The sequence below is a fragment of the Coffea arabica genome, chromosome 10e (assembly GCF_036785885.1).
Source record: "Coffea arabica cultivar ET-39 chromosome 10e, Coffea Arabica ET-39 HiFi, whole genome shotgun sequence".
In the NCBI taxonomy this organism is placed as follows: domain Eukaryota; kingdom Viridiplantae; phylum Streptophyta; class Magnoliopsida; order Gentianales; family Rubiaceae; genus Coffea; species Coffea arabica.
In genome coordinates, this window is record NC_092328.1 from 45,623,636 (window position 1) to 45,646,225 (window position 22,590).

General features: G+C 36.4%; 1 protein-coding gene across 1 annotated transcript; it reads left to right on the forward strand.

Annotated features, from left to right (window-relative positions):
- Nucleotides 1-1,496: 1,496 nt before the first annotated feature.
- Nucleotides 1,497-3,254, forward strand: LOC113711903 (beta-D-glucosyl crocetin beta-1,6-glucosyltransferase-like). Its single transcript, XM_027235140.2, has one exon. The coding sequence runs from the start codon at nucleotides 1,544-1,546 to the stop codon at nucleotides 2,969-2,971; it is 1,428 nt and encodes a 475-aa protein (XP_027090941.1). The 5' UTR covers nucleotides 1,497-1,543; the 3' UTR covers nucleotides 2,972-3,254.
- The last annotated feature ends 19,336 nt before the right edge of the window (nucleotides 3,255-22,590 follow it).

Genomic DNA, 22,590 nt, shown 5'->3' on the forward strand with positions numbered 1-22,590 from the left:
AAAATTACTATTTTATATTTATAAAAATTAAATTAATACTCACTGGTTCAATCAGTGACCCACTGGTTGATTCAGTGACCCAATCCCTCTGTCGGATTCTTAATGGGCCGACTTTAATATTTTTTTTTCAAAAACGATAATTATTATATAATCTATTCTATGCTAGACTACGGGGGTGGAAGAGCCTAAAGCGACTTGTGTTAGAGACTAGTAAATACATAAATCTTATTATATCAAAAGGATATTTTGACACCATTTTTAAATTTTTTTCCCTGCTGATTGTGTTTGAACCCCATTTATAGCCCAAGAAAAGTCTTTAAGTCCTTTTTTGGTGGCCACTGAGCCATGATGGCTCAGTGGTTAACGGGTAAAGTTTAATAACTATGGTTGAAACTTGGGTCTTGTTCACGTGCTGAGACAGTGCACCTTTCGTTTTTGAAGTGTACATTTCATTTATTCATGGACCCGCCAGTGGGCCAGGAAACTTTGACAAAACTGCTCTTGAATTCTCCTTTTCTGTTCACATATTTTGCATGTGTTAAAATTGCTTTTGTTGTATGCGTTATATTTTTGCGCCAACAAATTATTTTTGTACAAAAAGTCTGATGACAGCAAGCGGGTTTTGGCAGGAATAAAAAAGTAGAGCTGCATATGGGTTCTGGCATGAATGCTACATACGTTATGGCAATATGATTGAACTTTTACAAAGGTTAATGTTATGCCAATGTTTCGGATTTCATCTTGTATTTTATTTTTAACATTATACATGAAATCTATAAAATTTTGTTTTACACATTTTTTAAAGTAAATTACATCGTGTCTAGAAAAAATTACACCGTGTATATTTTGCGCATAATCTTCAGAAACCATTGCTTCTGCAACCATTCCTGCCTCTAGTCCGAATGCTACATACGTTGTGGCAATATGATTGAACTTTTACATACGTTAATCTTAATTTGTCGGTAGTTAGGACCCAATTCAACATGAATGTACGGTTTAGGTTCCTTTTAAGCTATTATTGTTTCTTCCAAGATTTAGCATGCTAATTTTCTAACGGGTTCATTTGTGTTACTGATCAATTACCCTTTAAATTATTGATTGGTGATAATTTCAAGCGATCGGCTTTCCAATCATTGAACTTGAGCCAAGAACTTGGCCTCAATCATGCATCTACCATGCAACAACTCCATTAGCATTGAAAAAAAAATAATAGTACTCAGCATCAACTTTTCTTTTTCAGTTTCTTTTGGGTTGTGATTAGTTGGAATTAAATTAGTTAATTTTAGTTTATTGCTCAACCATAATTAGTCATTTTCTCCTGCAGCTGTCAGAGAAAACTTTGTCGGTTTGCCCTTTACCCCATTATTATGATTCAGCGTCATTTGCCCAAATATTCGCATCTTGAGCTCATCAACCACAAAGATTCCACTTCATTATCCGTCCAATGGATCCAAAATTGAGATTTTTTATTATTATATAAGGGATGCTTCCATTCTCCTAACAAAGAAAACCATAGGATTCCAGAGATTCAATCAAATCACCTATGGAGCAGACATCAAACGAATCTAATACTCGTAGATTCAGAATTTTGATATTTCCATGGCTAGCTCATGGCCACATATCTCCCTTCTTAGAACTATCCAAGAGACTTGCCCAAAACAACTTCCGGATCTACTTTTGTTCCACTGAGGTAAATCTGAGTTTCATCAAGAAAGATAGAAACTTGGACGAGTACTTCTCCGATCATTCAATAGAATTAGTGCAACTTGATTTGCCACTTTTCCCTGAACTCCCTCCACACTATCACACAACCAAAAACCTCCCACCCCATCTGAATCCAACCCTCCATGTTGCGTTTTACATGGGAAAGACCAACTTCCAAAACATCCTAAATATTTTGCAGCCAGATTTGCTAATCTACGACGTGTTCCAAGCATGGGCCTCGGAGCTGGCTTCACTGATTCATATCCCATCTGTTCTTTTCTTATGCGCTGGAGTAGTTTGCCGGGCTTGGTCGTACTTTTACGATTTCATGAATAAAGGAGACTCCGGTATTGATGGGACTTACCCTTTTCCTGCAATTGTTCTCAAGGATTATGAAATCAAGAAGACGGCAGCATTGGTCCAAGAATTAAAAAAAAATATTCCCGAAGAAGTTGTGCTATCTCTAACTAAGAGCTTAGAAGTATCTTCTCACATTGTTTTGGTAAAAACCCAGAGAGAGATTGAGGGGAAATACATTGATCACTTCTCTTCCTGTTGTGGGAAGAAGATTTTAGCTGTAGGTCCTCTTATTGAACTAAAACATGATGATACCAAGGAGGAAGAGAAGGATGAGAACAGTTCCCATATCATTGAATTTCTGAATGATAGAGGTGAATCATCAGTGGTTTATGTTTCTTTTGGGAGCGAATGCTTTTTGTCCGAGGAAGAAAGGGAAGAGATGGCATACGGGCTGGAGCTGAGTAATGCTAACTTCATATGGGTAGTCAGATTCCCAGTGGGACATGCCATTGCCCTTGAAGAAGCTCTACCAGAGGGGTTTCTCGAGAGGGTGAAAACGAGGGGAGTGGTGGTGGATGGATGGGCACCACAGGCTAAAATTCTTGAACATCCCAGCACTGGTGGTTTTGTGAGTCATTGTGGATGGGGTTCTTTTTTGGAAAGCATATATTATGGGGTTCCATTGTTAGCCTTGCCCATGCTTTATGATCAGCCTCACCACGCCAGACTTGCGGTAGAGGTTGGCGTTGGCATTGAGATTTTGAGGGATGAAGATGGGCGGATCAAGAGGGAAAATGTTGCTAAAGTCATAAAAGAGGTGGTCGTAGAGAAGACAGAGCTGGGAGAATCAGTGAAACAAAAAGCTAAGGAATTGAGTCACAATTTGAGAGAAGAAGGTGAAGAAGAGTTGCAAGAAGCTGTAGAGGAGCTTAGGAATTTATGCGGCAAGAACCAGTCGCAAGAATAGTGAATCCCAGGAATCCCATGTAATCTCGATTGTTTACGACCTTTTTTTTTTTTTTTACTCATTAATATTTTATGGTATGGATTGCGTGAAGTTTATTCACTCTAATGTTATTATGGGAGGACGATGTACGCCAAGGAAAAAATGCCTAACATATTGGGGACTGGATTTCCTTTTATCAAAACTTTAGTTGTCAAAATTTAAAACCCTCTTTGTAATTTTATTTGTCAACTAAAATTATATTACTTTTGTTCTAAAACATAATTATCAGTAGTTATTTTTCTTATTTTGTTTAATTTCTTTTGATAAAATGCCTTATGCCTTATTTTGTTTAATTTCTTTTGATAAAATGTGTTATGCCAAACTAACAATTACTCGGGTAGGGGCGGGGCGAAGGGAACAAGAAGTTTGGGAACAAGAAGAGAAACTGAATTGCAGAGTAAGTTTGGGAGAAGAAGAGGGGAGAGTGGAAAAGAACGGCATAAGAAGGAAGGAAAAGGAACAAGGCGCCAAGAGATTAGGGACACTCCGTGATATGTTTTGCTCATAAACCCATTCACTTTTTTTCATTTTCAAATTTTTCCCGATTTTGCACGGAACTGGCATATTGCTGTTTTATCTTTTCAAAATTATGATGGAGTCCTAAATTATTTAAAAGTTTCATATTTTGTTCTCCAGTAACCATTAGTTGAACTGAATAATTTACTTTATAGCATAAATATTATGACTTTACAATATCTACCTTGTATATAAAAAGAAACCCAAGTTACTGTAGCTAACCATCTTTTTGACACATGTATTGTATATATTTTTGACAAGTGGACCTTTGATTATTTTACCTAAATTTTTCCTTGCCTTTCTTGATTCAATTGGGCTAAAAGATTAAAATATTTTTTCTCCTTGAGAAAATCAACTCTATCTCTTCTTTTTCTTCTTGCAGTAACTACTGTCATCCCTGACCTTTTTATTTTTATTTTTTATTTTTTATTTTTTAAAACTAATCTAACTAAGATTGTTGCCATGTTTTTTTTTTTTTGTCAAGATGATAACTAATTAGCAAAAAGAATTCTTTATTATTTTTTATCCCATTTTACATTTTCTTTTCTTCCTTTTTTCTTCATCTCTAATCTCTCATGTTTGCTCTATTTTTTTATCATAATGTTATAGCCAACTGGCATTTGTTTGTTAAATTTATAGGATGATGTTTTATTTGGTAGTTCTTCATGGATAAAAGGTGAAATATTAAAATATGTAAAAAAAAAAAATTTAGAATTCATTTTATACCAATGATCATTATCTATGAATAATAGAACAAAAATTCATTCTTTTATTTTCTTCTCCTATGATTTGATTTCTTACTTCACATTTTGTTTCCTTTGCTTTGTTTTTTGGTTACATTTTGTAATTATCTACAATTTAGTGTATTTGTTTAGAAGAAAGATATATCATGTGATGTTTCCACCAAGATAAATCTAGCTAGGCATTTTTGTTTATTTTTTAATTACTCAAGTGTTGTAGTATGAATTGGGTTGGTATACAAGGACTGCAGTCGGTGGTGGAAGTCACAATTGAGGCTTTCGGCCTAGAGTGTGACTTGACAAAAAATTGTTAGAAATTTCAATTTTGATTAGGAAGATGTTTTTGCAATAAAAAAATAGTTATATGTAGACCAGGAAACATGGCAATTCATATTTTTTATCTAACCTTGCTATTTATATTCAGGAGCTGCAGGATAATGTTGTCACCTTTAGGCAGAATTTAAATAGATGAACTGGATTCTTCTATCAAAAGAAAGAAAAATATGCAAGTTTATAGTAAGCTATATTGATGTTGAAGATTGTGCCATGTTTTAGTAGCTTCCTAAACTTTTTCTCATTATTAAAGTACTAAAAGTATTATGACTGCTTTTGATTTAGTTTTAACTAAAACTATACTACTATTAATACACCAATGCACTTATAGTGTATTAAGTTTCTCTCCTTTTTGGGTATCATCATAATAGTGGTTCAAAAATCTTTATTCAAATCACAATAAATAGAGAGGTTGACTTTATTGATGGAATTTCTCTTCACAACAAATTTTGAGAGAAATTTTATTTCTACTCCATATTGTGTTAATTGTGTTCCTACAAAAAACAAAAACTATACGATAAAAATAATAGCGAAAGTATGATTAACAAAAATGAGAGTTCAAATAATATTTGTCAAATTTAATTGTTTTGATGCTCAATTTTTCTCCTATATTTCTATTCATTTATTATGTGTCAAAATAATTTGATGCTATGCATTCGACGGGCAGCGGGCATTTTGGTCATTTTACACAGCGCGTAACTTTGATTGCACACGACGTAACTTTGTTTACACAACGTGTAACTTTAGTACAAAAATTTACGGGCCCCACACACGTGAAAATCGATGTACAACTTGTAATTTGGACCGTACATATTTTTTTGGCCAAAATCTAGCCGTTGATTGTTCAGGCCTTCAGGGACGGTCCCTGCCCCTTGTTCGCATTCGACTAAATTTCTAGGGGCCCAAACTGTGCTTTGCACAGTTCAAGTACCTCTAGTTTCTTTATAGAAACGGTGGAACATTTACTATTTCACTGTAAGAATGCAGAACAAGTGTGGAACATTTCACCTATATAATGGGATGGGATAGCTGACCAAAGAGGATGCTTCAGGAGATGGTGGAGTGCTCTAGTAGGAGCAAGAGATAGGCAAGAAGGAGTGAAGCACAAAAGCCTTCAAGGAAGCGAGAAATGAAAGAGTCTTCAAGGAAGAGAATAAGCAACCTTTACAAGTAGTACAAAAAGCTATGCAGGAATGGATGGAACACCAGGCAGCTATGGAAGGAAACAGGAAAGAGAGCATTTCAGAAACAATTGGTGCTTTGGACGAGCCAGAACTCAACACATGTGATGAGGAGTGTATCGATGTACAAGTAGCTATAACTATCAAGAAGGAAAGGCAGGTGGTAGGGATTGGAGTGATGACAACTGACATCAATGGCCAGGAAAAAGCTTTATGGGCCATGAGAGAAAGGAGTGCGGGACATTGGCTACTAGACTATGCAGAAGCATTAAAACTAGCAATGGCGAAAGCAAGAGCACAACAGTGGTCACGTATAAAGGTGGGAATCACGTACCAACAGTTGCTAAGACAACTAAGGTCAGGAAGAGTCAAAGATATCAGATTGTTAGCTCAGGTGGAGGAGATTGATAGAATAAGCTCGATGTTTGTGCAATGCTCTTTTTATCTAATACCAGACGAACAAAAAGATAGAAGTAGACAGACTAGTTCATATGCTACAAGCATTCCATTGGACGAGGAGCGCTAGCTTCCTTTGTGTCTGTGTACACGATGTATAGTGTGATTGGGCCTTTGCCCATACTTTTGTAATTTTACAATGATTATCAATATAATCTTCTAATGTTTCCGGAAAAAAATACAATATTTCTCTATAATATTATAAGTATTTTTATTTTTATTTATTAAAAACTCAAAAAATTGTGGGCCGTAGGCAAGGACAAAACGTCTTACCCAGTGCTTTCGCATTTTAAAACACTGGCTGTAGGACCTCTTGCTGAACTAAAACATGATGATACCAAGGAGGAAGAGGAGGAGGAGAACAGTTCCCATATCATTGAATTTCTGAATGACGGAGGTGAGTCATCAGTGGTTTATGTTTCTTTTGGGAGCGAAATCTTTTTGTCCGAGGAAGACAGGGAAGAGATAGCGTACGGGCTGGAGCTGAGTATTGCTAACTTCATATGGGTACTTAGATTTCCCGTGGGAGATGCCATTGCCCTTGAAGAAGCCTTACCAGAGGGGTTTCTCGAGAGGGTGAAAACGAGGGGAGTGGTAGTGGATGGATGGCACCACAGGCTAAAGTTCTTGAACATCCCAGCACTGGTGGTTTTGTGAGTCATTGTGGATGGGGTTCTTTTATGGAAAGCATATATTATGGGGTTCCATTGTTAGCCTTGCCCATGCTTTATGACCAGCCTCACCATGCTAGACTTGCGGTGGAGATTGGCGTTGGCATTGAGATTTTGAGGGACGAAGATGGGCGGATCAAGAGGGAAAATGTCGCTAAAGTCATAAAAGAGGTGGTCGTAGAGAAGACAGAGCTGGGAGAATCAGTGAAACAAAAAGCTAAGGAATTGAGTCACAAGTTGAGAGAAGAAGGTGAAGAAGAGTTGCATGAAGCAGTAGAGGAGCTTAGGAGATTATGCAAAGGTTGACGCAAGGGGGACGGGCAAGGGCAGCCGTTCTCCCAAAAGTTTTCAAAATTTTAATATCCTCTTTATAATTTTAGTTGTCAACTAAAATTATATTACATTGGATCTGAAACATAATTATCAGTAGTTATTTTTGTTATTTTGTTTAATTTGTTTTGATAAAATGTGATGCCAAATTAACAATTGCTTGGGTTGGGTTGGGGTGGGGGTGGGGAAGGGATAAGTTGGATAGTATGGATTGGGGTGGGGGTGGGGAAGGGATAAATTGGATAGTATGGAGGGAGAGAGTATAAGTAAGAAATCCTGAATTTGAAACCTTTTACTTATACTAAAATACACTGAAAAAATAACAATTACTTTTGTTATAAAAGTATTTCATTAGGATTTACTTTACCATGTGATTAGTACTACTTTTGAATAATAATTAAGAAAATATTAAGTTTATTTTAACCAAATTTTATAAAACAAAACAACTATTTAGTTTCTTTTATTACTATTCCCTCCATGCCAAATTGTTTATCACATTTCAGAATTTCAACTTTTTTGAAAATAGTGATACAATGGTGATGTTAATGGATTTGTTTTCATTATTGCCATCTAAAATTCAAATTTTACATTTGAATATATTATTAAAAATAGACAAAGATGAGGATAACGTTGGAAAAAGAGATCAAAAGTAATCTTGATTTTAGTAAGATAAGAAATATTTTGGGACATTTCAAATTAGAAAGTATGAAACTTTTAATGTGATGGAGGGATTATAACTTTTCAATAGCAACTAAGGTAACATTGTACATGTTACGTAGGAAATCAAAGACAAAAAAAAAAAAAAACCAATAAACTATCATACAATTGAAGAAGTTCCAGCCGCAGCTATCAATGCCTTGCATTGATAGTAAATACCACAATATAGAGTCTAATTTTCACATTCTTTATGCTTTGTCTGTATTTTTTAAAAATTTCTTATGCCTAATTATAATATATTGAACTTTCATTTTATACTTTGTATGCTTATTTGTTATAGAATTTTTTTTTCTTCTATTATAACATTGATCATTCACTCCCCCAAACTAAAATCCCGGGTCCGCCATTAGGTTTATGTAGCATGAACTAAGTAGCAAGATTACTGAATCGAAGGAATCCCATGTATCTCAATTGTTTATGATGAAAATATTCTATAGCATGTGTTAATGAACTAACTGAGAGCAATGCTTTCTCTTGCAACTCCAGTAGGCAATTATATAGAGCTCCAAAGCAACACAACTGTTTCTTTTTACCGTTACAAACAACTGCTTTGAGAGCCGTTGGCATGGAGCAGAAGACAATTTCTTGCAATACATCCTTACCTTTTTCCACCAGTTTCACATACGCCTCCTAAAATTTCAAAGGAACAAGATTCCATTGAAATTTTCAACATAAACATCCTCACTAATGACAATCTTGAGGGCAGAGGTGGAATTTCTTTATTTTCTCTCTCCTGATACGCATTATATATTCATTGTCCACCTCAATTGGGTTGAATCTGATACTAGTTTTAGGGGAGGTATAAGGGATTTTCGGAACTTCAGGGGAGATCCTTGAGACTGTCAGAAACCTCAGAGGAGGTTTCTGAAATTATCCCTTTATTTTAACCAAATTTTATAAAACAAAACAACTATTTAGTTTCTTTGATTACTATTCCCTCCATCCCAAATTGTTTATCACATTTCAGAATTTCAACTTTTTTGAAAATAGTGATACGATGGTGATGTTAATGGATTTGTTTTCATTATTGCCATCTAAAATTCAAATTTTACATTTGAATATATTATTAAAAATAGACAAAGATGAGGATAACGTTGGAAAAAGAGATCAAAAGTAATCTTGATTTTAGTAAGATAAGAAATATTTTGGGACATTTCAAATTAGAAAGTATGAAACTTTTAATGTGATGGAGGGATTATAACTTTTCAATAGCAACTAAGGTAACATTGTACATGTTACGTAGGAAATCAAAGACAAAAAAAAAAAAAAACCAATAAACTATCATACAATTGAAGAAGTTCCAGCCGCAGCTATCAATGCCTTGCATTGATAGTAAATACCACAATATAGAGTCTAATTTTCACATTCTTTATGCTTTGTCTGTATTTTTTAAAAATTTCTTATGCCTAATTATAATATATTGAACTTTCATTTTATACTTTGTATGCTTATTTGTTATAGAATTTTTTTTTCTTCTATTATAACATTGATCATTCACTCCCCCAAACTAAAATCCCGGGTCCGCCATTAGGTTTATGTAGCATGAACTAAGTAGCAAGATTACTGAATCGAAGGAATCCCATGTATCTCAATTGTTTATGATGAAAATATTCTATAGCATGTGTTAATGAACTAACAGAGAGCAAGGGGTTTGAACTTTGAAGGTAACGAATGTGATGAAGATCTTATCAGAAAATCATTTAATTCACAAATGTCAGAATGGACAAGATCTATTAAGTTTGTGTTTCTTTTTGCCATGGGGAAAGGAAACCTCGTCATTTTTGCTTGTATGCATGTATCAAACTTCTTTTGTCCATTGGTCAAATCATGAAGAACTATTACATTTAATTATTTTTCAAAAATCAAACTATAACCCATGTTAAACTATATAAATAAGGTGAGTTATTGTACTTCAAACTAATAAAATGCACCGTCTAACAAGTTTACGCATTCTGTTAGGATATGTTTTTTTTTTTAAATTTTTTTACTTTGAAAATTTTTTTTCAGCACGTGTTTCTTATACTTAATTATTTGCTTCCCGTGCGTAGGCAAAGGTCCAAAGCTAGTTATTTATTAAAAATAGAAGATGAAGAAATTTGTGCGGCACAATATTAAGTGATTTGGAAATTGTAAAAGTTGGGGAATGAAGAAAGGGACGGAAAGAAAAATTGTAGCTGCAAATGGGTTCCGGCAAGAATTCTACATAAGCAGTCCTTACCTGTGACTTATGGCAATGATAGAAATTTTATATATGTTAATCTTATACCAATGATCAGCAATTCTTAATTTCTCGGTAGTTAGGACCCGATTCGACATTTAGGTTCCTTTTAAGTTATTGTTTCTTCCAAGTTTTATCATGCTAATTTTGTAAGGCGAAGCATTATTTTGTGCACTCATGTTACTGATTAATTTGTTGGGGTTTTTTAGCGCGAAATAAACGACTACTGAAATATCAAGAATACAATAATTTAATAACAATTAAGTTACAAGCATAAAAGATGAAAGGCACACAAGATTTAACATGGTTCGACTCTATCATTGAATCTATGTCCATGGAAAGAAAATTTGATCTTTACTATGAAAGGAAAACTCTATACAAGAATATAATTTGAACCCAAATCCAACCTTTATATATCATCTCTCATTTCGTAAGAACTCTCTCTCTCTCTCTCTCTCTCTCTCTCTCTCTCTCATTATGTATAAGGTTACATGTTGCTTTTGTATGTCACTTTGTAGTACACCAACCCATAACTATTTATAAACTACTTTACTTGGCCAACACCCAAATAATAATAGGAAATAATTGCTAATTTCTAATTTTATACATAATAGAAAATAACTTCTAATTCTTAAACTCATACAAATAGAAAATTTCTTCACTACTATTTCAAGTAACTAAAATCAATAAGGAAACAAGTTACTTCCACGTAATATTTATATGAATATCTTTTCACAATAGAAGACAAAGATGACTGGTATTGTAGATTAATTGGATATCAATTTATCTAATTGCTTTTTCTAATCAGTCATGGCTTTTGTACGCATAACTATAAAGTAACTCTTTAGCTTGTACTTAACGGAGATGCCTACCATCTTTATGACTTTCAAGAAGCATGCTCGCTGTACCATTGTGATATGAAGTGACAATACATAGTTTCCATAAAATATTTTCTTTGTTCGTTGAATTATTTTTTTAACCAGTGGAATAGTATTAACTCACTTTGCACCCTCCAATTTGTACCACTTTTTCACTTTGCACTTCAAATTTCAAGTTCAAACATTTTGCACATACTAGCAGAAATATACCGTGCTTGCGCACGGTGAAGAATTAATGTAATGCCCACCAGGAGCATTAAAGAGTATGAATTTAATAAAGTAGTATAATTTGTAATTGCAGTATGTTGTGTAAAAATTAGGGGAGATAATTATAAAGATGAAAAAAAGGATACACAAGCCATTAATTGAAACGATACCGCCATCTGAATTAAGAAGGCAAAAGTTAGTAGAAATGTTTTTTGACATGTATAAATTAACGATATGGAGAACTTGGCATTAATTAAAAAGTGGATAATTAAGGTAGAATGTAATAAACGTAATTTTTTGTTCCACCCTCAGGGTAACAGTTTTTTTAAAAATTGTAGGGAATTAAAGTGGATAGATAACTGTCTGCAGGCAAAATAATTTCATGTAACTAATAGAATTAAAGACAATTAATTTGGGTGAAATTTCCTAAATGGTTGAAATAAATGTGCGGCACGTTTTAGATAAATTGCTAAGGTAAATTTGGTATGGGAAAAAAAGGAAAATAAAAGCTGGCATTCATATGCTTAGTGAACATATAAGAAGGACAACGCTTCTCCTAGAACAAATGTAAAAGAAGCTGGCTAAGTTCTACTGGTTGGTGCATCAGAGAAGATGCAGAACTTGTTGTACCAAGGGAATAGCTTTTCGACTCCACGCTTGTCGAAGATTAGGACAATATAGCAGAACTCTGTTTCAGGGATAAATACTAAAGCGTCGCCAAATTGTAGCTGATGCTCAAAACAAAAAGTGTTCCAATTTGTTGTAAACTGTCTCCGACGCATTCCAAGAGTGATTGTCTTGTTTCCAGTTCTTAGGGTGATCAGAGGAGCTTTGTCACCATGTATGAAGAAGGATACAAATTTGGGCACTTTCTGTTGTTCAGGGAAAGGAAAAATTATCAGTGGGAAAGAAAGCAGTGAATGAAAAAATAGAACAAGAGATAACTGAAGCTCACAAAATGATGTTGGTTTTGCTCAGTGAAGATCTCATAGAATGATAGACCATCAGCGAAGTCTTGAACGAAATCTGGTTTCATTGCCGATGCTACTTTCTGACACTGCATTCTTTGTTCTGTGTATAATAGAAAAAGGTAAGCGTACAAAGCTGGCAAATAAAACAAGAACGATGCTAAAAAGCTGGAAGTGTTTAAGCATGAGAAAAACTAACTTTTTAGGATAACATGCTCTGGAGTATCTAACAGACTAGGTAGTGGATGAGTCCAAGGTAAGTAGTCATGCGTTTTTGTTGCTGAGTAATGGAGCACGTCGAACATCAAGTTTCCAGAATGTCGAAGGAACATTGTGTCATCTTCCCGGATGATATTATTCTCGCAGAAGTCTTGCCAGCCTTCTCCAAACCAACTTTCTAAAATGCTGATAGTCCATGTTCTATAGCCTTCCCGAATAGTTATGGTACGTTGTTGGTGGTTTCTTAGAAGCAGCAGAAATTGAGCAGGGAAGATCTAATTATTTTGAAAATCTTTGGTTATCACCAAAGAAATCATATGCCACGAGGAAGCAAAACTATATAGTAGCAAAATTACCTGCTTAGAACTGCAACTCCTAAAGAAGAAGCAGCATTCCGTCCTGCCGGTAATATCTGGTGGAAGACTGGAGGATCCAACGCTTTCAGAGAACTCCATGTTTGTTTGTTATTAATCTTATAACTATAATGGCCTTCTGAGGCTGTAGATTTTAGTAGGTTGTTCTTGTCATATATATACAGGTTCCATAACAAGCTTTGGCAGCAAAAACTGGTTTGTAAAAGTATCTGGTAACCAGTGTATTCATTGAAAGTGGTTGAAGTAATAGCTGTAAGATCATTAATGAATGCAGAAAGACAATCTTGGAAAGGGTCAATGCAGTTTGATGTTTGGAGGCAACAGTTAATTCATGGCACATCATTTCACATTACTTGATGGCACATTATTTCAGAAGAAATGGACTGGAAAGTGAAAGCTTTGATAAATATATTGAATGGGAAAAAGTGTTGCTGTTGGCAATAAATGTTAGCTTGAAACAGCATAAAGGCACGCAGAATATGCTACTTTGAAACTAAGTTGCAAAAGGCATTTAGATTAATAGGCAATGCTTAACAGTGTGCACAGATACATACTTCAGCCGCATGGATATTTCATAGCATTTTATAGGCACATTAGCAGCATGATAGTGCTAAAAAAATGTGCTAAAAAATGACAGATAATAGAGAATCCAGCAAAAACAATATGCCTTGTTTGGAAAAGGAACTACTCTAAGCTTGTCTGGGCTTTTTCCTGGGGCTGCTCTGAAGAGCTTCAGAGCTTAATTGCATATTTTTAGCAGACGCGTCAAGTTTTTGAAGGAGACAAACTTTAGCTTTGGAAGAAGACGTTTCGCCTGCTGAAAAGCAGTAACCATACCTGATTCAGTGAGGTGTCTCTTGCATAGAAAAACAAATATGTACATAGTACAGATGAAATGTAATACACTTCTTATTTGTAGAGTAATTCATTCACATGTCAGGCAAAGATGACCAAGCATAGGTTATAACCTGCTGAAGGAGAAATCAAGGTCTGTTCACTGGAGTCTGTAATAGAAACCTGGTCATGAGAAACTTCTTTATAGTATACCATTGTGAAGCGTTGTTTTGCATCAGCCAAGGGAACTTGTACAGGTCTTATGCAGGCAAGGAATTTTTTTGATTTTAGGTCTTCATGCAGAATTTCAAGTGGTAAGGCTGTATTCTGCAATTTACAAAATGAAAGAATATATATATATATATAAAGACATATATATACATATGTATTGATGCGGCATGGTAAGAGCAAACCTGAAAATAATGCTCCATTGCTTCCTTGGCTGTGAACGTTAGCAATTTTTCAGCTAAATCACCAAACAGTGTGGCTGTGACTGTTCCAGTGGCATCAGAGAGGTCAACATCAAATTTACACCTATTAAGTATGCAAGCTTTATATAAGGCACAGCAGAGGGGAAAAATGATTATATAATGAGCAGTAGCATCAGAAATGACAAGTAACAAATAAATTAACGATCATTATACCTTGGTTCAGCCTTGTGCTTTTGTTTACAAGTATTACACATGAACTGAGCACCATAATCCGCAGACGTGGAGCGGAAGCATTTTTCGCACCCGATGTACCAAAATTTTTGGAAGATGTTTTCAAATGAAAACGATGCTTTGACCCACACATTCTAAAAATATAGTCAGTACATGAAGTAGTCAAAATATTTGTAGGCTGAAAGCTGCTGATGAGGCTGCAATCAGGACAGTACCTTGTGTTTTGAGCTGATATTTGATATATCAGTAGTCTTTTGATCTGCTTGGCAAGAGATATCAGGATTGTAGCGATTGTAAGTTCGCTTTTCGACAATGTCTGCAAGGCATTTGGCATTTCTACTTGCCCTGTATATAGGATACTAAAACGGTCAGGCAAATAGGGAACATATCATTTCTTTGTATGCACCTGAGATCGAAAATTATAAGAGTGAAACCAGCTCTTAAGTCTTTCTGACTGTCAAACAAACAGATGAATTATAAACTCTATAAGCAGTAAATACTGAAAATTCTAAGAGCAGAACCAGTTCTTGAGCTCCATTGCTTCCTGAATAGGTGGATTCACAAGGACTGCTGAATCAAACCAAGTAGAAAGAGCTACACCTATAAAAAAGAAAAGGGGAAGCAATATGTGATTTGGAAAAATGCACAGATAGAAAAAGACTATACGTTCAGAACATGTAAGTGCCAACTGTTATACCGACCATTGTAATTTGGAACCTTTAGCCTTCTTCCAATAAGAACAGGATAGTTCTGAATGTCCGAGATAATCTTGGAGCCTTCATTATCAATAAAAGCATTCCACATAGATAGCATAAGTGTCTGCAATCTGAAATATTTGAAACAGATCAAGTGTTTATGTTTTTGTTGAAAAATGCCTTAATCCGTAAAAGCAGATAGTGAGTGTATACAAAGATTAAGCCTTCTTACTCTTCATTAACAATGACAAGCTTCTGGACTCGGGCTTCCTTTGAATTAATTGTGACATTCCTTTCATCCAACGCAGCAATAACAATTCCCATAATATCTAGTGAGAGGAACTGTAAAAGTAAGCCTAACAACATATAATAACTAAGATAGATCAGTTATGATTGCAAAGAAAGATACCCACCAACAGAAATGTCCTTTCGATCCATGTACTGTGCCAAGTCCCTAAATTTGGTATACGTAAACTTTGCAACTATAACATCCTCATCATCTACAATCTCTTCAATAATAGTGCGACTGGTGATTATCCATTGCTTTGTCAGCTCAGTGGTTCTAAAGTTATCAGGGATCCTTTTCACCTGAGCATTGGAGATGAGGTATTTTTTGTAAACCTCTATTCTGGGGCTCATTATAGCAATGTCAGAATTAAAGATGATTCCTTCAACCTTTGATCCCTGAAAAATAATCATCATATTGGCGGACAAATGAGCAGTATGTATACTACTAAGTTTAGCAGATAGCATTAGAAGTATAAAAGGTAAATTGCAATAAATACCTCAGAATCAATAAAGATAAATTTTTGTTTCCTAGTTGGTGTGCTAATCGATGAGGTAACCTGCTGTTTCTCCTGGACAGTAACCTTCGCTGTCCACTTCTCCATCCCGACCTCAACATCAGCGATAGATAATACAGTAGCCATCCTATAATCAGTAGCAATAATAAGAATAAATAAGCAAGGAATTGCTGCTTCGAAGGCAAGAGAAAATTATAAGTTTCGAAACCAACATATAACAACAATTAAACGTCAAGATACCTCTGAAGAGTGCAAATGATCAATTAGACAATTGCAATATTTCATCAAACACAATATTCCTTGTTTTACAGTCGGTTTTTACTTCAGCAAAAGTCCCTGGAAGTATGAGAACTTTAACGGCATCAGCAGTTTTTGCTCTAGAGAGTGCAACGTATAATTGGCCATGAGAAAATACGGGTTCCTTTAGATATACACCAACATAGTCAAGAGTTTGGCCTTGAGCCTTGTTAATTGTCATTGCAAAACAAAGGCGAACCGGAAATTGTGTTCTGATGAACGGAATGCCATTTTTTTCATTATCAGGTATCTGCAATGGAATTCTGGGAATGAAAATCTGTTTCCCTTTATACTGACCAAAAGCAATCTCAGCACAGATAGTGTGCCGTTTTAGCTGTCGACAGATAAGTCTCGTGCCATTGCACAATCCTTCAGCTGGATTTAGGTTCCTGAGCAAGATTAAGGGACAGTTTTCTTTCAGCATGAGTTTGTGTGGAGGAAGACCCTTTGGATTTTGAGAATTTAAAAAATCCTCGTAATCTGCCTGAAATCTCTGATCAACAGTTTGGTCAGAGCTTGTATAACTAAAAAGTTGTCCAGGAAACCTCTGAATCATCACATCATTGATGTCTTCCACAGAGGTGTTTTTTGGGGTTAAAATACATCTACTGATCATTTCATAAGGATCAGATGAATAGAGGTTCAAATCTGGAAATGTGTAAGCTACCAACCTGGTCATAAAAGTTTCTGTTAACAGTCTGTGCAAGAATATGTAGTAATACTTATGAAAAAAGGTCAGGAGTGTGCGCGAAATACAGGAAGTATAAAGGACCTGTCAAAAGACTCTTTCATGTTGTGGAATGGTATAACCATATGACTTGGCAAGCAAATTTGGTTATCTGCATCAACAGGTTCTGAACCTTCCCCAACTGCGAGCAAGAATTGTGAAAATGCAGGATCTAAGACAGCCCTCATGTTCTGTGTTAACTTTATTTTGTGCATCTTAGACCATAACGAAGAATGCAGGAGGCTAGCCTGAATTAACTGGTCCTTAGTTACTCCTTGAATGACAGGAAGAGTTTGGCGAAAATCGCCCCCAAAAACTACAACCTTGCCTCCAAAAGGATCAGCAGTCTCCATTAGATCTTTGAGTAATTCATCAAATGCTTCAATAGTCTCCTTTTTTGCCATTGACGCTTCATCCCACAAGAACAACTTGCATTGAATGATTAAATGAGCCATGCTGCTTTGCTTGCTCAACTGACAGGGTTTATTCCTGGAAAAGTCCAATGGAATCTTAAATCTGGAGTGAGCAGTTCTTTCTCCAGAAAGAATCGATGCTGCAACTCCTGAAGTTGCTACAACTATTGCAATGTATCCCTGTGATCTAAGTGTTGCAAGAAGAGAGCGATATAAAAATGTTTTTCCCGTCCCCCTCGGGCCATCAATGAAAAAGCTCTGGAAAAAACAGTTTGCAATATCAAATCATAAGCATGTTTTTGTTCTGCATTTAACTTTGAAGATATCAAGAGATCTTCCGGTGACACCACAATACTCTTTTCACTGTCAACTTCCTTAGTCATGCTCTCATGACAGCTAAAAGTAATATCGTCTGCTACTAACCTGTACTCACTGATATGCCTCCCCATATGTTGGAGCGATCTGTTAATATCAAACAAAACCTTCCGTCTTATCTCAGCAGCTGAACAACAATGAGCCTGTACTTGCGCTCGTTCAAAGTCCCTCGAAAGTTCCACTTCAAATTTTTCCCACAGAAGACTTGGATTTGTTGGAGCACAATGCAAAAGCAAAGTAGCAAATAAAAATCTCAGTGAAGAAAGCATTTGAAAACCAGCCGCTTCTTCAAGTGTCGCCTCAATGTAAGAATCAGAGTCTAAGAGGCCAAGTTTTAAAGCAGCAGCTCTAAATGAAGCTAGTTTACATCCATTAACAGTCAACAAGTCATCAAATGAGGTAGGAGCTCGAACATGGGAGAGAAGAAGCCTTAAATAATACCTATCACCTTCGCTTGGTTTAACAGTGACTAACCTGCCAATAACTTTCTGCTTACTTCTTTCGGTCCATTTTCTTTTAGCAGGTGTCCAAACAAAGTGCTGAGCAAAATCTTTATACAAACATCTGAGGTTTTGAGCTTTCTTGTTGACACGGTTCATTCTAAAGAACTCAGTTAACATAGTTTTTGAGAAATCAATTTTTTCTAAGAGCTGCGAAAGATCAGAATCTTGATTAAAGGAAACATATTGGTGACCAGGAAGATGCACCTGAAGACTGTAAACAGCAGGGGTCATCATTCAATCGAAATGCATAAATTCGCCACAAAGCTTCCGGAGGAGAAACCCATCGACCGCGCTGAAACTCCTTGATCTCATCAACATCTTGAGGTGTTTCATCAGCTATGATGTGGAAGTTGACAAGGTCATGGCCTTTAAATATGTATTTGTATAAGTACTTAACTAACTTGATAGTTGAACAGATTTCCACGTTGATGTGACAATCGATCAAGGCTAGCAAGTATGGAGTATATGGGATGATCCACCTATTATCCAAATCATAGCCTTTGACTCTAATTTTTTTTTCCATCCTTTCGCCTCCGATAATTTGGATAGCTATCCTCACCGTGAGTCGTATGCTCAGAATACCCCTTGGGATAATGATTTTTGCAAACACTGTTTTTCATACAAGGACTATTTTTGTTCATTTGTCCACAAGGTCCATGTATCATGTGCCTTACAACAAGAGAATAAAGATGAGGATGTTCTTTACGATCAGGCAGCTCAGCGGAAACAATTTTATCATATGCTTCTGGATTAAGAGGCTTAAACTGCGGTTTCAATATCAGTAGTAGGTGAGCATGAGGAAAACCTCTTTTTTGAAATTCAATGACATAAGCATAGGCTGCTACGTCTCCAAAGATTTTCTTTGTAATGATCTCTGCTTTCAGCATTTCAAACTTTGCCCTGAACACTCTAGCTAAAAGATCGGGTCTGTCCTGAGGTTTTTCCTTGTATTTCAGATTTTCCTGAATTTCTGGCCATAGTGGATTGCATGTCATGGTCAAAAAAATGTCAGGCTTTCCAAATTTTTGCACTAAAGCCATTGCATCAAGATATCTACGCCGCATATCCTGCGGCCCTCCGAGAAAGGAAGCTGGCAAATATATTCGTCGGCCAACTTTAGAACCTGAGGTTTGGCCTAAAGAGACACTATCCATTATTCCTTGGAGAGCTTCAGTCCGAATCGTATTCTGTTTTCTTCTGTGAAAATCAAGCCTAGATGTCTCTATCTTAACGTATATATCAACAACATACTGCTGTAACAATCTCAAGGCATGTAACAACATGGACTCATCATCAGTTCTCATTTGAAACTTATAACAGTAGTATTCCCTAGCCGTGACATTAGTTTTCTGTTTCTTGCCACGATCAGCGACTGGAATTAAATGGAAGTACGTATTAATGACATGAGGCAGAAAGACATTGAGCTAGGAAAAGATTAAAAGAATGTTTCCAAGGTGTCTAGCTTATACTTGCCTCTTTGTTCCAGATTAATCAGATCAGATGGACGACTGATAGAAGCTGGATCAATAGGAATATCATCCTCACAAACATGACGTAATCGTTTCCTATTTTCGAACGTAATCCTCTGAATTCCATGATGCCATCCAGACTCACCACGAGGGAATAATAAAGGGTACTGCAAAGAGTCATAGCAAGCATAATAATGCTTAATCATATGACTTTGATCGGAATGACTATAAACCTGAATATGGACAGACTTATCTACTGATTCACCATCAGTTTCAATCCATATAGCAGCAACTTGAGAAGCTGATGGAAGATTATATACACGCTGATCAAGAGATGGATTGCAATTAAGCACAATTCTATGGTGTTCGAGATCAGGAACATGACGCAAATCCTTAAAGAACCTGGCATAAGGATTGCTAGCTAAAATGCGCATAAGCAATTTAAGGGTGTTTTCGCGCAGCCGAGAGGAAGCATCAAGCCTCCTTGCAAGTTCCTCATCGGTATCAAAAAAGTACAACTGAATACCAGATGGATTGCGACGGCGTGAGACCAAGCTATCAAGAAAGTGATATACTTGGCCCTGCACGCGAAACGTATAAACACCGTGCTTATTTTTCGTCAGTTCTGGATCATACTTTGCAGCAAAAGTAGTGAAAGAAACATTGTTATTGTATGTACGAGCATTCTTCCTGAAATGGTCACATTCTTCATCATCACCGATGAAGAGGCGGCGCAGATCATAAGGCATTGTTGAAGTGACAAGCGAAACTTCCCCTCCTGAACAGCAGAAATTAGGAGGTTCTAAATGGAACCTTATAGCTCCACAATACTGACAACTTGGAGATTCAGGGAGAAGCAAAGAACGGTCAGGAATCCTTTCTAAATGAGAGCGAATAGTTTTCCTAGAGTTTCGCTGATGACCTGGAAGAAAGGGTACTCGTTGACTTTTGCTGTTCCAGGGAAAAGTAGGACAAGAACTAAGCTTGAAAAGACAATGATAAAAGATTTAACTGGACACAATTAAAATGCAACCTGAGCTGGATGTTTTTCTGGTCAGGGAAGCACGTTTGACAGTGGTAAAGCAAGCTGCATTTCCTGTGAGTGAAAATGAGCTAAGCATTTTAAAAAGGAAAGAAGACAGAGAGAAGTTGTAGGTTGTAAGGAATGAGTAACATGGATGGATGGTGAAGGGAAAAGAGGCAGAGATAGATTGCAAGAGGTGTCTAAAAGACCAAAGTAGAAGGAAAAAAGATGAAGTGTAACAGATGAATTCGAAACAGCTAGATGCTAGGGAAAAAATAGTAATTAGGATCAGTAAAGTGCATTTAAACGCAAAGGAAAAAAACTAAAGCTAAGGTCTACCTTGTTGACCATTAGAAGGAATGGAATTTGCATGAACAGAGGAGGAAGCATGCTTTTCACACTCCAATGAAGTATTTGTAGAGCTGAACAAGTGCGGTAATGGAGCACCGTCTAGCACGTCTTCTGACTGAATGGCAAAAGAATGTGAGGCTCTACTGGCTAGCTCATCACTGACCAGAGGATCAGCATTTTTAGTACTGGCTAACTCATCACTGACCAGAGGATCAACATTTTGAGTAGGAACAGGGTGTATAAAAGCATCAGGAGTACTAATGGCTGTCCCTACAGGAACTAACGGAGTTTTTTGAGCGTTAGCTGGACGTTTTCTCCTAGAAGTGCCGGGTTTTGACACACAATCAGAGGCAGAAGTGGGCATTTTGTGCTTCTTTGAAGCATTAGCCTCCCTCCGACGGCGTAAAAGAGCATCCTTTTTATCCTGTGGCATTTGTGCGTAACGACGCGCGCTAGCTGCCCTTTGGCAGCTTAAAAGTTCATCCTTCCTTTCTGGGGGCATCTCTGCATAACGTTTGCGGCGTTTTGCATTTCTATCCATGGTATGGTATGGTATGAGATTTGCGAGAGGACTACATAAACGGACCACAGGTATTTCCAACGGAAAAAGAGGCACATCAGACAAGCAATAAAAGCAGAAGAAGCTAACGTGGCATATAAACAGAAATAGAGAACAAAGCAGCTAATAAATGTTTGCTAAAAGGAGACACAGTTAGACGGAGCAGTAAACATAACAACCGAGGCATTCTTGGGAAAAGAAAACGTTAAGTACCTTCTGCTGAAGCAAGGAAAGTAAGCAACAACTTCCAGCTACCAGAACCTGGAGGTAATGAAGATGGGCACCAAAAAGAAATAGCAATAAATGTCAGAAAGAGAAAGTGTAGAAGCAATAGTAGCATGCAAACAAAGCTGAGCAAGAAAGCAGGCGAAACATACAGAACAGAGGCAATGGTTTAGCAGGAAAGAGGATAAAAAGGAACAGAAGCAACAAAAATCAATAAACGCAGCGGTTCAAATACAATATAAAACTTAGCGGCGCAAGTACAACAAAAAAACGAACAAGAAAGCATACGAAACATACAGAACAGAGACAATGTTTTAGCAGGAAAGCAGAATAAAGGAATAGAGCCAACAAAAAAGCAGCAGACACAGCAGCTCAATTGCAATTACAAAATGTTAAGTACCCCTCCCTGAAGCAAGGAAAAATAAGCAGCAAGCTGCAGCTGCCAGAACATGGAGGAAATGAAGAGGGCAAGGAAAAATAGCAATTAACGACAGAAAGCTAAAGAGTGTAGAAAGAATAATAGCATGCAAACAAAGATGACCAACAAAGCATGCGAATCATAAAGAAAAGAGGCAATGTTTAAGCATGAAAGCCGACGAAAAGGAACAGAGGCAACAAAAAACTGGGTACAACCGAAAGTAAAAACGAAAGACAAAACAGCAAGAGATAACAATGGAATGAAAATGAAAACGGTAGAACAAACAGAATCGAAAAAAAAATGCAAGATGAATAATAATAGCATCGTCACGTGGAACAAAGCAGCAAGCATGATAAGTGCAAGAATAGGGGGAAAAATACAAACAGTACTACAAGAACAGGGATAGAGAAATTGCAG

Excerpts from the sequence above, each read along its gene's own strand:
- LOC113711903 (XM_027235140.2), top strand. The coding sequence starts at position 1,544 with ATGGAGCAGACATCAAACGAATCTAATACTCGTAGATTCAGAATTTTG.